This window comes from Martes martes (assembly GCF_963455335.1).
Source record: "Martes martes genome assembly, chromosome: 1".
Lineage (NCBI taxonomy): Eukaryota > Metazoa > Chordata > Mammalia > Carnivora > Mustelidae > Martes > Martes martes.
Window position 1 is genome coordinate 197,940,785 of NC_137888.1, and position 15,007 is coordinate 197,955,791.

Below are 15,007 nucleotides of genomic sequence, written 5' to 3' on the forward strand. Positions count from 1 at the left end.
AAAGTACCATATGATCTGACAATGTGTGTTCAGGTAAAAACTTGTACATGAATGGTCACAGCAGTCTTATTCATAACAGACAAGAGGTGGAAACAACTCAAATGTCCATAAAATGACAAATGGATAAATAAAATGTGGTATAGCCATATATTATTATTTATCCATAAAAATGAGTGACATACTGATACACACTACAACATGGACAAACCCTGACTATATGCTTACTGAACAAAGGCAGAGGGGCACCTGGGTGGCTCAGTGGGTTAAGGCCTCCGCCTTCGGCTCAGGTCATGGTCCCAGGGTCCTGGGATCAAGCCCCGCATCGGGCTCTCTGCTCAGCGGGGAGCCTGCTTCCTCCTCTCTCTCTCTGCACCTGCCTCTCTGTCTACTTGTGATCTCTGTCTGTCCAATAAATAAATAAAAATTAAAAAAAAAAAAACCTTAAAAAAGGCAGACACAAAAGGTCAAATGTTCTATGACTCCACTTACATGAAATGTCTAAAACAGGCAAATCCGTGGAGATAGAAAGCAGATCAGTGGTTTATTAGGAAATGAGGGAAAGGAGACTAAGGAGTGACTATTCAATAGATACAGGGTTTCCTTTTGAAGTGATGAAAAGTTCTAGAACTAGACATGATGGTGGTTGTACCACACTGTGAATGTACTTAATGCCAGTGAATCGTGTTTTAAAATTGTTAAAATGATAAATTTAATGTTATGTGTATTTTAACACAATTTTTAATTTTTTTTTAATTTTTAAAGGATTTTATTTATTTATTCATGAGAGACACAGAGAGAGAGAGGGAGAAGCAGGCTCCCCACTGAGCAGGGAGTCTGATGTGGGGCTCGATCCCAGGACCTCGGGATCATGACCTGAGCCGAAGGCAGATGCTTAACCATCTGAGCCACCCAGGTGCCCTAAAAAGTTAAATGTTTTCCTAAAATGACACCATGATATATGAGTGCTTTGGCTAATGACAACCACAGCTATATAAATGATATTTCACTGAGACTAATAAAATGTCAAGCTAAAGTTTTTACTGAGTTTTATCAAGTTCTATAATGAACTTTTAATGAATCATGGTTCAGAAATTTTATAAATTTTTCATAATTATTTCTGAAACTAAGTAGCAGCAATGAAAAACGACAAATTTTATTTTCATGCTCATTTGCAAGCCAGCTGGACTTCCAGTAAGAGTATAGCCTAGGGGCACCTGGGTGGCTCAGTCAGCTCATCTGCCTTTAGCTTGGGTCATGATCCCAGGGTCCTGGTACTGAGCCCTATATTGTGCTCCCTGGTCTGCGGCGAATCTGCTTCTGCCTCAGCAACCCCCTCCCCCCACCTCATGCTCTCTCTCTCTCTCAGATAAATAAAATCTGAAGAGTATAGCCTAAAATCTTTAAATATGCCATTCTAGAAGACTATTAGACTTTAAGAGAGGTAAAATGCCATGAAGTTCTATATCCTTGGAAACCTATAATATCCAAAAAGTGTGCACCTCTCATAGATCCAACCTCTCCCAATACTAATCCCCTATAACCACCCTCAGGAAGCATCACCAGAGAGAGGCTGTAAGTCAATGCAATTCATAATCAATTAAAAAGCATGGTGTGTGTCCCTTGAGAAAATGCCTCCAACAGGTCCAGAACCCTCTATGGCCACAGGCAGCAGCTGGGAAGCATGAATGGTGGCTGGCTTTGCCCTGACCCTCGGTTCATCTGAAGTGAACTAAGGTAGAAGAGCTTTGCCCTTGGCAATGCATATGACCAGGGGCCACTCCTGGAGACACAGAGGAGCTATGAGGCTGGATCCTTACCTCTAAGGAACAGAATTCTTGGCACTTACCCGTTTGCAGTACCAAAAATCGGGGCCTGGTATATACTCAAGGGTGACCTCTTTGTCATGGATCATTAGAGTCCCCTGTGAAGACAAAGACAGAAGCCATCAACATCAACCCTCAGGGAAATAGAGAGACAGAAAGGCACAGAAAGCCTTTCCAGTCCCCAAGCTGAAACATTTTACAAAGAGTGAACCTAATTATCGACAAAAGGAAATGGCTGTTTGAAGCCACAGACTTGGGGCAGTGTGGCAGAGCAAGCTCAAGCTTAGGGAAAGGGCATGGGAGAAGGTGAGATCAGTCTTCAGCCTTGGCTCTTGTGGGTCAGGGCGCTGTCCCTGGGCAGGTTAGGCCGAGTCTACTTCTCCAGAGGTCACGTAGCGCACTCTCACGAGTCCCAGCAAGCCCCCCACCTGACTCGGAGCTAACACACTATCAGAGGCAAACTCTTCCTTCTGCAGCACAGAGGCACAGGAGCCCTCTCAATCATCTTCTTGTCCATGGCTAACTCAAATCTCCTTGGAGAGGTAGGTAGGGCTCTTAACTGTGGTGCCTGAAAACTTTCTTTAGAACACTGGCTGCATGGCAAAAGCCCCAGGAAAAAGAGGTACAACCCCGATGACAGGCAGAAAGGAGGAAGGTGAAGCTTCACAGCAGGTGCCATCCTTATGGCAGGAACCTGAGTGGCCAGTGGTGGCAGCGGAGGTGCTGGCGGCGGTGGCAGCAGCATCACTCTGGCGTGGAGCCTACAGAGTGAGCTAGCCATGAGATCTGAGGAGCAACCATTGGCAAATAAGCACTTTTGGGAAGTCTGGCACAGGAACAGGTCGGGGGAAAAGGCTCAATAAACTTGCGGTTACAGAGCTCCTTTGCCTCTCCATTTTGGAAAAGTCACAAATTCTATTTCACATCAAGAAAAAGTAAGGTTATTAAACACTAGCCAGCAGATCCATGTTAGAGCAGAGGTAAAAAAAATCTCTGCCTACTGACAAGAGACCCTCACCCACACTGGTAAGTGAACTAACCGAGGATGCGACTCTGGAACTAGCCCCTGCGCTGTGTTCATTCTCCGCCCTCTAGGGTCCTCTGTGTCTCCTCAGACAGGGCTCTGAGTTCTACAAGGCATTTCTTTGCAATTGGACCTCAGTTTCTTGCTTGAATCCATACATCTGTCAAATAATGCTTTACCTCTCTGCTTTTCACACCAAAAGAGTCAAGAAAAATACATAGAATAAAATTATTGTCTTGTCAAAACCAAAGGAAATCTGCCCACCTACCTAGGTCCTAGATTCTGGTCTCTGAGAAATTGTTTCGTGGCTTGTACTCAGGCTAGAAGATGATGATAATAAAAATCTGCTATCATTTATTAAGCGCTTACTCAGAGCCAGAAATGGTTAAGTATGTGATCTTATTTAATCCCTTGATGATCCCATAAAATAGTATCATCATCTCCACTTCACAGATGAGGAAACATGCTTGGAGCCAAGGTCACCCAGATGGCGAAAGGCAGAGCCAGATTCACATGTGGGCTGTAGATAAGGGACCTCCTATGGCATTCATCAACTCCCACTCTGTATTAAGGACAAGCAATCTGCTCTTGGAAACCCATCCAGGAAAGAGAAGAACTCTGCAGGCAGGGAGGTCAGGGACTATCACTCTGACAAGCTCTCCCATACAGGAGGTTGGTAAGGATGGTACCCTTCTACCTAGAGGCAGTATATCACAATCATTTAAGAACATGGACTCTGGGTCACGTTCCCTAAGTTTGAATCTTGCCTCGACCTCATGACCTCCAACAAGGACCTTATTAACTTCTATGTGCTTCAGTTTCCTCATTTGTAAAGTAGAGATAACAGTACCTGTTTCATAAGGTGGTTATGAAGATTAAGTAAGTTAATACATGTAAAGAACTTAGCATGAAATATAGTGAAGGCTCAATAAATGTATTTTGACTCCTAAGTGCTAAAAAAAAAAAAGGACTAGCATCAATCAGCAGGTCAAACTAGACAGATCAAAAGCCACTCACTTCGCCTCACTTGCCTGTCAGGTAATATTTCACAACCATTTCAATCTACTAAAAGACTAAGCTTTCACAGGAATTGGTCACTGCAGGTCGGAACCTGTGTCTTTATGCTAGCACTTAGTTGTCAAATGCTGGGCCAGATCTTAGTGCCCAGGCTAAATCTTTCTGACCTTTCATTGTCAGTAACAAGTACAGTACTTCGTACAGAAAAGGAACTTAATAAGTGCTTGTGGAGGGAACAAAAGACTAAATGGATCCAACGATCCCTGGAAGACTGGAGTGCTCAGCACACAGTGGCTCTGGAGGGAGGTACAGCTGTCATAGTGTGCATCTGTATACCCTGGCCACAAAATGTGTGGGCTGCCGTTTGAAGAGCGAACAGTACCACTGGCACAAGGCACTACTGTGAACACAATCATTCGCAAATTTTTATTTCACCACTTGGAGGTGTCAGTATACTCAGGAATTCCTAAGGCAAGGGGTCTTTATACTTCTAGGGTAACAAATATGCCGCTCCAGGAACCATGGATGACTTCCGTCCATGGTAGGAAACTCCTGCCAGGAGCACTCATTAACATATCAACTTTGAAAAGATTGCCTTCCCCTCAGGAGTCACGAAGGCAAAGATTTCCAATTCCTCAGAGTCCCCTACTGCTAGGACAGCTTTCTTTTCTTTTCAATCCGCACAGGGCTAGACATAAGGCTGCCAGGAAACCACTGCTAAAGAATATGAAATGCTTTTAACATCACCATTAAGAACAGTCAATTGGGGGCGCCTGGGTGGCTCAGTGGGTTAAAGCCTCTGCCTTCGGCTCAGGTCATGATCCCAGGTTCCTGGGATCGAGCCCCGCATTGGCTCTCTGCTCCACACGGAGCCTGCTTCCTCCTCTCTCTGCCTGCCTCTCTGCCTACTTGTCATTTCTGTCTGTCAACTAAATAGATAAAATCTTAAAAAAAAAAAAAAAAGAAAAAAAGAACAGCCAATTGTTTTAGTAAGAATAAACAGAGAAATCACTTGAGTGACAGCAATCAGGTTTATCTATGATTTGCTTCCCCAGCTGCTAAAACACATAAGCTGCCCACATATACCCAGCACGGGTGACATACACGGTGACCCTCCCTATCCTGGCCAGGCCCTTTCTTCAGATTTCATAGGGTAAAGATCTGCCAGTGTCTCCTAGGGAAGCAAACTGTGGAGAGTTGGATTAATAAATGAGCTGGATAAATATTAATAAATAATAAATTAATAAGTCATTAATGAATGATTTTATCATTTTTAGTTGTCTACTTTTAATTGTCTATCTACCATCTTCACACATCAGGATTTTTATTCATCATTTGAATTACTGGATTATTAAGCTACTAAAGCAAAGGTACCACGAAGACCACGAGTCTGATTAACCAGGTCTGGCTCCTAAAGAGGCATCAGATATTTGAAAATAAAACCAGAGACACCTTCCTTCTCAATAGTGTTAGATAGAGGGGAGCCTGGGTGGCTCAGTGGGTTAAAACCTCTGCCTTTGGCTCAGGTCATGATCCCAGGGTCCTGGGATCGAGCCCCACATCACATCGGCTCTCTGCTCGGTGGGGAGCCTGCTTCCCCCACCCCTGCCTGCCTTTCTGCCTACTTGTGATCTCTGTCAAATAAATAAATGAAATCTTAAAAAAAAAAAAGTGTTAGATAGGCATAAATTAGATCAAAACCTACTAAAATTTATCTCCCAGGCCCAAAGCCCTCACTTGACAAAGTTACATATAGTTATTCCTAAGTATATCCCCAGGGGTCTTAATGTAAAGTTGCAGAAAGCTAGAGGTAACTGCATTCCTGGAGAGTAAAGCCAGTCAAGTCCTTATCCTCCACCTCAGGGACACTAGAGAGGAGCACACTCTGGGTCTGAGGGCAGCTGAACTCAACATCCACATTTCCATTTCCCTTTCCAGCTGCTGCTCCTGGAGACTTGATAACTTCCATTTTGTGACTGTCAACCTGTGAAAAGGACTTGGGTCAGAGAATCATGACTCTACCACGTGGTCCAGCTGGCTCATAACCAAACCCCAAGAATCCTTTCTTAAGGTACTGGGGAGGTACAAGAGCAAATAGGAAGGGAAGAACATTTTCGGCCTGCAGCTTGGCATGTTTGTTGATGATCTCCCAACACAAGCACAGTCACAATCACATTTTGTACCGAGAGCATGGTTGCTGTGCGACAGAACAGGTCATCCCATTGAAACATGGAGAGAGACAGACAGGATCAAAAGGCAGGGAGAACGTATGTGAGCCTCGTGAATACAACTCACGCTGAAATATCAGCAATCCCTCCTCACAGATTTGTGCTTCTTCCAAACACAGGATGGGAGAATCAGGCTACTGGTGGCTGAGAACTGGTACTGTTTATCAGAGATAGTAATCTTTATTCACAAGGCAGTTACAGTTTACAAAGGCATTCTTCACAAATGTCACTTGGCTCAAACCTCACAAGCATGGCATATATGAAACCTAATCTGCACATGGGGAAGTATGGCTGGGATACATGGAACAGCCTGCACAAGATCACAGAGCTCCTGAGAAACACATAGCGAACCAAAAGTCAGGTTTTCTTTTTGCCATACTGCTTGCTCTTCCTTCTACGCCTCCAGGGAGTCAGCCAACTCATAATAGCTGCCACACCAAAGAGGTGGCTTCTGATCAAAAGATGCATAGTCTAAAGAAATTCGCAGGCAATGGCCCCATAGGGATTTTCTTAGAGAGACTAACATAAAGACCCTACTCCCTGATAGCGTTGCCAATCCCCCAAACCTGTCTGCTCAAGTGGTCTTTGTGTTTTCCAAGCACTACAATTACTAAGGCACAGTGCCTAAGACAAAGAGAGCTGTCAGTAAGCAGCTGCTACCAGCAGTTTCAACAACCCAGCAATCAAATGGACTTGCAGAAAGAGTAAAGCAAGAGGAACCAAATAACAGGTTTAAAACAGATGTATGTCGAACCTCTTAGCGTAAAAGGGTAGTTTTTATAGAAATCTTTTGCAAAGTAGCCAGGTTCGTTCTTTCTGGTGCAAGGATATGTTATAGTTCAAACATCTTGGAAAACTCAGTGTTTCCAAAGGCCAAAACTAAAACAAAGCAGAAAGAGGAAAGGAGGAGAGGGAGGAAGGAGGGAAGTAGAGGAAGAAATCCTAAGGGGAGCACACAGAATGCTCTGTGACAACTCTGTAGTAGCTCTGTTCAGTGATCTCTATACCCTCTGTTAGACTGGCTCTTCTTTTCTTCTCTTTTTTTCTTTTTTGAAGATTTATTTATTTGAGGGATGCCTGGGTGGCTCAGTCGTTGGGTGTGTGCCTTTGGCTCAGGTCATGATCTCAGGGTCCTGGGATTGAGCCCCATGTCGGGCTCTTTGCTCAGCGGGAAGCCTCCTTTCCCTCTCCCACTCCTCCTGCTTGTGTTTCTGCTCTCGCTGTCTCTCTCTCTCTCTGGCAAATAAAATCTTTAAAAATTTTTTTTTATTTATTTGAGAGAGGGAGAAGGTCTTCAGCAGACTCCATGTTGAGTGCGGAGCTGATACAGGGCTCAATCTCACGACCCTGAGATCACAACCTAAGCAGAAACCAAGAGCCGGACACTTAACCGACTGTGCTATCCAAGAGCCATAGACTGACTTTTCACAGAACAGGATCTAAGTCACTCTCTGAGCAGCAAGGAGATGAGACCATAATGGAAGCTCCACTAGAAATAGAATCTCACTTCAGGGTCCAATTTAAAGTTGAGGGGCAAGGAGACATTGCACTCTCAGCTAATACTTCATCTTGATACCTTTCCTTATCTAGATGAAAGCACAAACATTTTTTTTCTGAAATGCTCCTTAGCAATGTTTTTCATGGGGCATCTGGGTGTCTGTCTGTTGGTTAAGCATCTGTCTTCAGCTCAGGTCATGATCCTGGGATCAAGCCCCATGTCAGGCTCCCTGCTCAGCAGGAGCCAGCGCTTCTCCTCCCTCTGTCTCCCTGGCTTGTGGTCTCTCTCTCTGCAATAAATAAATAAAATCTTTTTACTACCTGACCAGTTTGTCTGTCATTTCCTAAGAGGACACAAAGAGCACTTTGCTAAAGTCTTATTTGTGCTCTCTGAAGCAGCATGGCTGGCCTGTATTTCACTCAGCCTAACCCACCAGGCTCAGAGCTAGCCAGAGACAGGGTCTCCAGATGAACTCTGCTCCAGGAACACAATAAGCTCTAGACCAGGCCCCGACATACAGCAACTTGATTGTTTCAAAGGTATCTGGTGCTAAGAATGTATTCCACCCCCTCCAGCACCACTCCCTGCTAGTCTGTGGTGTATTTTAAAATAAGATCTCAGTTCTTCTACCAAATGCCTCTTGTCATTACGAAAGAAAACTTGCAGTCTTCGAGATAATTTCATCACCTTAGCTCCCAGACTTGTCTACTAGGGTCTCCACAAAACTCTCCCGCTCTAGGAGTCATTTGGGTCAAAAACAAAGAGGCAAAATATAAACAAACAAATGAGTAAGCAAATAAGTAAATAATCAAAACTGCCAAAAGTCTTTTCTCTCCCTGTGGGAAGGTGAGGTTCTATCAGAGACTGAGACCAGGTAGATGGGGCACTCACCAAACTCCTTCATCACAAACATCTTACTATGAAGAAATAATTACAAGATTCCCCTGAAACTCATAATACAGTATATGTTAACTAAATTGGATTTAAATAAAGAGTTTTAAAAAAATTACAATATCCAGCTATTAGTACTTAGAATAACCGAATAAATGTGAACCACTAAAACGCAAATATTTTTTAAACTTTGTTTGTTATAATTCTGTATTTTTTTTTTTTTTTTTTAAAGATTTTATTTATTTATTTGACAGACAGATCACAAGTAGGCAGAGAGGCAGGCAGAGAGAGAGGAAGGGAAGCAGGCTCGCCGCCGAGCAGAGAGCCCGATGTGGGGCTCGATCCCAGGACCCTGGGATCATGACCTGAGCTGAAGGCAGAGGCTTTAACCCACTGAGCCACCCAGGCGCCCCTAATTCTGTATTTTTTTTTAAAGATTTAGGGATTTATTTATTTGAAAGAGAGAGAGAGCATGAGCAGGAGGGGTCGTGGGAGAGAGAATCTGAAGCAGACTCGGTCCTGAGCGCAGAGCCCAAAATGGGGCTCAATCTCATGACCCTGAGATCATACCTGAGCTGAAATCAAGAGTCGGTCACTTAACCAAATGTGCCACCCAGGCACCCTAATTTCATATGTTTTAAAGCAGTATTTCATCTACTGTTGACAAGGACCTCAGCCTAATTAAGATTTCCCTGATCAATAATAATTTATTTCCAAATGGAAGCAGAAGATCATATTTGAACACGCCATAAGATGTGATAATCCTTAGAATTTCCTTCAGAATTCAGGCTTCTATAACCATCGTTTCACTTTTTTTTCCCTCAGTTGGTTTCACATCGTAATGAAATCAAAGTACTCATAAAGTCGAACAGATATAGAAACAAGACACAGCTTGTTCCTTCCTAACAATTTTCTCAGATAGCCCTAAAATAGTTGTGGGGTATGCAGGGCAGAGGTTTTAGTCCCAGATAAAAGAAGGGCTCTCCGCCGACTGAGACTCTTAGGGCCATTTTCTACCCCCACCGCTGAATACTAGAACACTATTTAACACTCTTGCATATTCTGAAATGACCTTTTTAAAAAGAGATTATTTATTTATTTGAGAGAAAGAGAGAGAGAACAGAGGGAGGAACTGAGAGACAGGGACAAGCAGACTTTACACTGAGCACAGAGCGGGGCTCGATCTTGCAACTGAGATCATGACCTGAACTGAAATCAAGAGTCAGATGCTCAACTGACTGAGCCACCCTGGCGCCCCGAGATGACTATTGTTCCAGCTCCCCAATGCTCATTTCTCTGGAGAAAGTGGACCCTAAATTCAACATATACACATGCTTCACTGTCTAGGTCTCTAAACTGAGTCACTGTAAAGGAAGAAGAGGGGAGTTTCTAAAATCAACATGGTAAATGTAAAGCTTCTTTACTTTGTTTACTGAGTAACATAATCAAAGCTTTTCTCTCTCATTTCTTTTGCCTACAGAGCTCATGCTGGGACGTGGGAGGAATAGCCAAGAGAAAATACGAGGCCCAAAAGTCCTAAGACACTGTAAAGATCACACTGCTGAGCCCACCACAAAGGCTGCAGAGTGTTCCCCAGATATCTTCCAAAGAACTGGCAGCTATTCTCCCGGCCTCACCATTGGAGATTATTTCTACTGGCTCTTCATTTGCTACCTCCCACCCAAGAACCTCAGCTCTCTTGAAGGCCGTCACTATTAGCCTCTCTGGCTTCAGTGTCCTTGCTAAGACATTTAAAAAAAAAACCCTGCTGACATACTTTCTGCAGAAACAATGCCCTAAACAGATGAATAGAACACAGTGCCACCAGACTTCTGAACACACACTGTTCAACTGCCATTGTAGGGAGGTAACCACCCACCATTATTTTTTTCTTAGGCAAAAAGCTACAGATCCAGGGCACCTGGCTGGCTCAGCTGGAAGAGCATGCAACTCTTGATCTGAGGATCAGGAGGTTCAAGCCCCATGCTGGGTGTAGAGATTAATAAAAAAAAACAAAATTAACAACAACAAAAAAAGACCCAATGACACTGTGACAGTAGCTACAACACTAAGAATGGAAGCTTTGAGTCAGTAAAGGTCCACTGGGACAAAAGGTTAGGACCCTAAACCTTTTCCGTCTACTCATTCTCACATGGGAATAAGGGAATTATCAAACTTCAGTCCTAATAAAAACAAGGGGTGGCTTTTCACATTTAAGACAAGCTCAAGTCAAATTATTCCACTGAGGAAGCAACATTTGCTGAGCTATATCATGGCTGCCATTGCAGCAGGTACCTATAGAGAATGAGGGAATGATCTCTACACAAGGTAGAAATCTCAGGTATTCCAGGAATTTGAGAGAAGACAAAGCCAAGAGGTCTCTAATGATGTCCCCGCTGGAGTTGCTGCCAAGTGCCACAAAAGCACAGCCCACAGACATCAAGAAACTCTCCCTGATCTAACCTGTATGTATGCCTTGAAAATCTAACAGACTTAACCCTTGGATACTTTTTTTTAAAGATTTTATTCATTTGACAGACAGAGATCACAAGTAGGCAGAGAGGCAGGCAGAGAGATAGAGGAGGAAGCTGGCTCCCCGCTGAACAGAGAGCCCGATGTGGGGCTCAATCCCAGAACCCCGGGATCATGACCTGAGTCAAAGGCAGAGGGCTTTAACCCACTGAGCCACCTAGGTGCCCCGACCCTTGGATACGTTTAAACACCCTCAGATCTAAGACATACCATCCAGTGTATTAAAAGGCATCCTTTAATCTACTTAAAGCTCTCAAAATAACCAAGTGATCATATAATTGCCATATAATTGCCCCTAGTGCAAGTCATCATCTCGTCACATCTCGACTACTGCACCAGACCCTAGGGCCTTCTGCTCTGCAGTTTCTCCCTTCTCCCCTCTAGTCAAGACTATACACTGCCACAAGAAAAGTCTCCCTAGGTGTCATTTTAATTTTGCTGTATTCAGGTGGCTCTCCCTTGTCTTCAAATTTAAAATAAAATGCAAGGCTCTTGACGACCTACTTTGCACTTTCCAAGTTATTCATCTGACTACTTCCCAGAGTATGAGGACAAGAATCAGGAAGGAATCTGGGAGCTATAACAAACAAGATGTGGCTACCTCTGGTAAGAACAGAAACAGCATATTACTATTTCCTTTCAAAGATGATAGGGTTGAAACGTCATAGAAGTACCAGAATCTGGCAAGTCAAGAGGTGGCTTAGGTTGGAAGGACAAGAGCCTTCTACATTATGCAGAGACTAAAAAGAGTGCTAAGAGTTTATAAAGAAGGACTATGGAGTCAGAAACTATTCAACATTTATTAACCCAGTTAACAAGTATTTATTCAGCACATGTGTTGCCAGGTATAGCTCTAAACCATGTGGACAGTGATGGGGGGGGAAAAAGGTGAAAAGAAGGAAAGAAACAGTCCTTGACCTCACGAACCTTTCAATCTAGAGATGTTCAATTCTATCCGGTGGCATCTGCTTTATTGTACATAGATCTCTGCAAGTCATTACCCAGGTACTCTGTCTGGCTTAGCGATTTACTCCTTCATTCCATATTTCTCAGGGCTCCAGTACTGTCTTGAAAATATCTAAGCAGATGCCTGACAAGCACTCAACCTAAGCACTCGAAGGAGACACAGGGAGTATTTTCCTAGGCAAGGTGCCCAATCCAATGTTCTCTGACTTCAAGAAGTCTGCTGAGCTTGGAAACTTGATAGGAATAAATACAAACATGTCGGAGCTAGCACTCCTCCAGTATGTGGGGAACCCAACATATCCTGTATTGCTGTGGATTCACGTTACTCAAGAATTGGGTCCAAGAAAAAAACAAGACTTTTACCGTATACTTTTAAAATAAATACTTCAGAACTAGACAACATGAGCACTACCAGACACACAGGCAGACACAATAAATGCGCTACTTAATAGTTGCAGGAGAATCTATAAGGAATGGAAAGAAGAAATGAGCTATTCAAGTGTCCACTGCAAATCCTGAATATGCCCCAAATCTAAGTAACAAAGATAGATCAACATCTAGGGCAGCCAGTACCTGGAGACATCCAGTCAAAAAATCCCCAAACAAACAAAACACCCCATACCGCAAGGGAGAATTCAAAATGGCAATATGAATCCTAAACAGAAGTGAAACACGGGGGCGCCTGGGTGGCTCAGTGGGTTAAGCCTCTGCCTTTGGCTCAGGTCATGATCTCGGGGTCCTGGGACTGAGTCCCGCATTGGGCTCTCTGCTTGGCAGGGAGCCTGCTTCCTCCTCTCTCTCTCTGTCTGCTTCTCTGCCTACTTGTGAACTCGCTCTGTCAAATAAATAAATAAAATCTTAAAAAAAAAAAAAAAAAGAAGTGAAACCTGGACTCTGGGACTGTGAGTGGTCCAGGCAGTCCACCACACGACTCTAATATGGGACCCAAGGAACTAACCATTTGGAGAAAGTTCCTCAAAAACCCAAAAGCTTTAGTATTTCCACTCCTAGATATGCACCCAAGAGAAATGAACATATGCCCACAGAAAAATGTGTACATGAGTGTTCACAGCAGCATTATTCATAATAGTGAAAAGCAGAAATAACCTAAATGTCCATCAACTAATTAACGGATAAAGAAAATGTGTTACATTCATATGATGGAATACTCAACCATAAAAAGAGATGAAGTTACCAATTCATACAGCAACATGGATGAACTCTGAAAACATAATGCTAAATGAAAGAAGCCAGTCAAAAAAGTGTATGACCCCATCTATATGAAATATCTTGAATAGGCAAATCTTAGTATATGTGCTGCCGAAGCGAGCACTCTTGAATAGGCAAATCTATAGAGACAGAAAGTAGACTAGTGGGCCTTTAGAGCATGGAAAGGGGAAAGTGGAGGAAAATGCAGAGTTACTGCTAATAGGCACAGCACTTCTTTTCGAAGTAACAGAAATGTCCAGGAATTATACAGTGGTAATGGTTGCAAAACCTTGTAAATATACTAAAAACTCCTAAGGAGTATACTTTAAAAGGGTGAATTTTATGGTACATGGATTTCACCTCAATCAAAATGAAACAGAATAGAAGTTTCAGGGCTGCAAAACTATTGCTAGGACATAAACATTCAGTTATTTCATTCCTCCCTCTCTGCCACTCACTGGCTCACTTAACCTGCCTCCACCCCACAGTCTCTCAGGGAGCAGCCTGCCTCCAGCCTCTTCTCTATCCACGACCACCACTGCCATGTTCATCTTCCTTATCGCACCCCCATTCTTGCCCAAAGCTCTGGTTCCCAATGATCATATATAATTGAAAATTAGAGAATTCTGGGGCACATGGGTGGCTCAGATGGCTGAGTGTTCAGCTCTTGGTTTCAGCTCAGGTCATGATCTCATGGGTGGTGAGATCCAGCCCTGAGTCCCAAGCCAGGCTCCAGGCTCAGCAGGCAGTCTGGTTGAAGAGCCTCTTCCTCTGCCCCTCCCCCCACTCAAGTGAGAGCCCACGTGCTCGCCAATAAATAAATAGACAGATAAATAAATAAATCTTTTCTTAAAAAAGATTTTATTTATTTATTTGATAGACAACGACCACAAGTAGGCAGAGAGGCAGGCAGAGAGAGAGGAGGAAGCAGGCTCCCTGCTGAGCAGAGAGCGGGATGCGGGGCTCGATCCCAGGACGCTGGGATCATGACCTGAGCCAAAGGCAGAGGCTCTAACCCACTGAGCCACCCAAGCGCCCCTAAATAAATCTTCTTAAAAAAAGAAAAGTAAAATTAGAGAACTTTAACTAGAAAGGAACATCTATTCTCTCAACAAAAACATGGCCAAAAAGCAATCTGACTGAACTTGAATGAATAAACTTTTAGGGATGTGAATAAACTATTTATACTTAATTTATTAGTCTTATACACTTAAGTTATAAAATAACATCATCTTAATTACAACCATACCCCCAATACCTACACAATGGCAGACATATTAAACATAGCCGGGGATCAACAGCTACTGAATGATAAAAGAAGGGCTCTCCGCAGACTGAGACCCTTAGGCTAGGCAGTGATCAATGAAACTTTAAACTACTGGGTGACAGACTGGAGATAACACAGAAAATCCAGCAAGTCCACTCATGGGTTTATATTAAGAGAAATGAGTATACCTATTCACCAAGAGACAAAATTTTGAAATAATGCCCTCCAGCCAACCTACATGTCCTTTAACAGAGGAACTGATGAATACATTGTGATATACTCTTACGCTGAAAGACCGTGTAACAATGAAAATGAACATATTCCAGTTATACACAAAATAAATTTAAAAAACAATGCTAAGCAAAAAGACAGGGAGAAGAATACATCCTGTGTGATTACATATACATAAGGCTCAAAAGCAAGTGAAAGGACTCTTCAGTATCAGAACTTAACAACAGTGACTACCTCTGGGAAGGGTAGACAGGAAAACAACCAGGAGAGGCCAGGAGGGACTTCTGCATATAAAGCAACACTTTGCTTATTAATCTGGGC

General features: G+C 43.2%; 1 protein-coding gene across 3 annotated transcripts in view; it reads right to left on the reverse strand.

Moving 5' to 3' along the window:
• RBM6 (RNA binding motif protein 6) overlaps window positions 1-15,007 on the reverse strand; it is a 104,338-nt gene that overhangs the window by 20,598 nt on the left and 68,733 nt on the right. For all 3 annotated transcript variants that reach the window (XM_080797477.1, XM_080797478.1, XM_080797479.1), the window contains one exon: window positions 1,847-1,921. In XM_080797477.1, coding sequence (XP_080653603.1) covers window positions 1,847-1,921 — 75 coding nt within the window. The remainder of the gene's footprint in view (window positions 1-1,846; window positions 1,922-15,007) is intronic.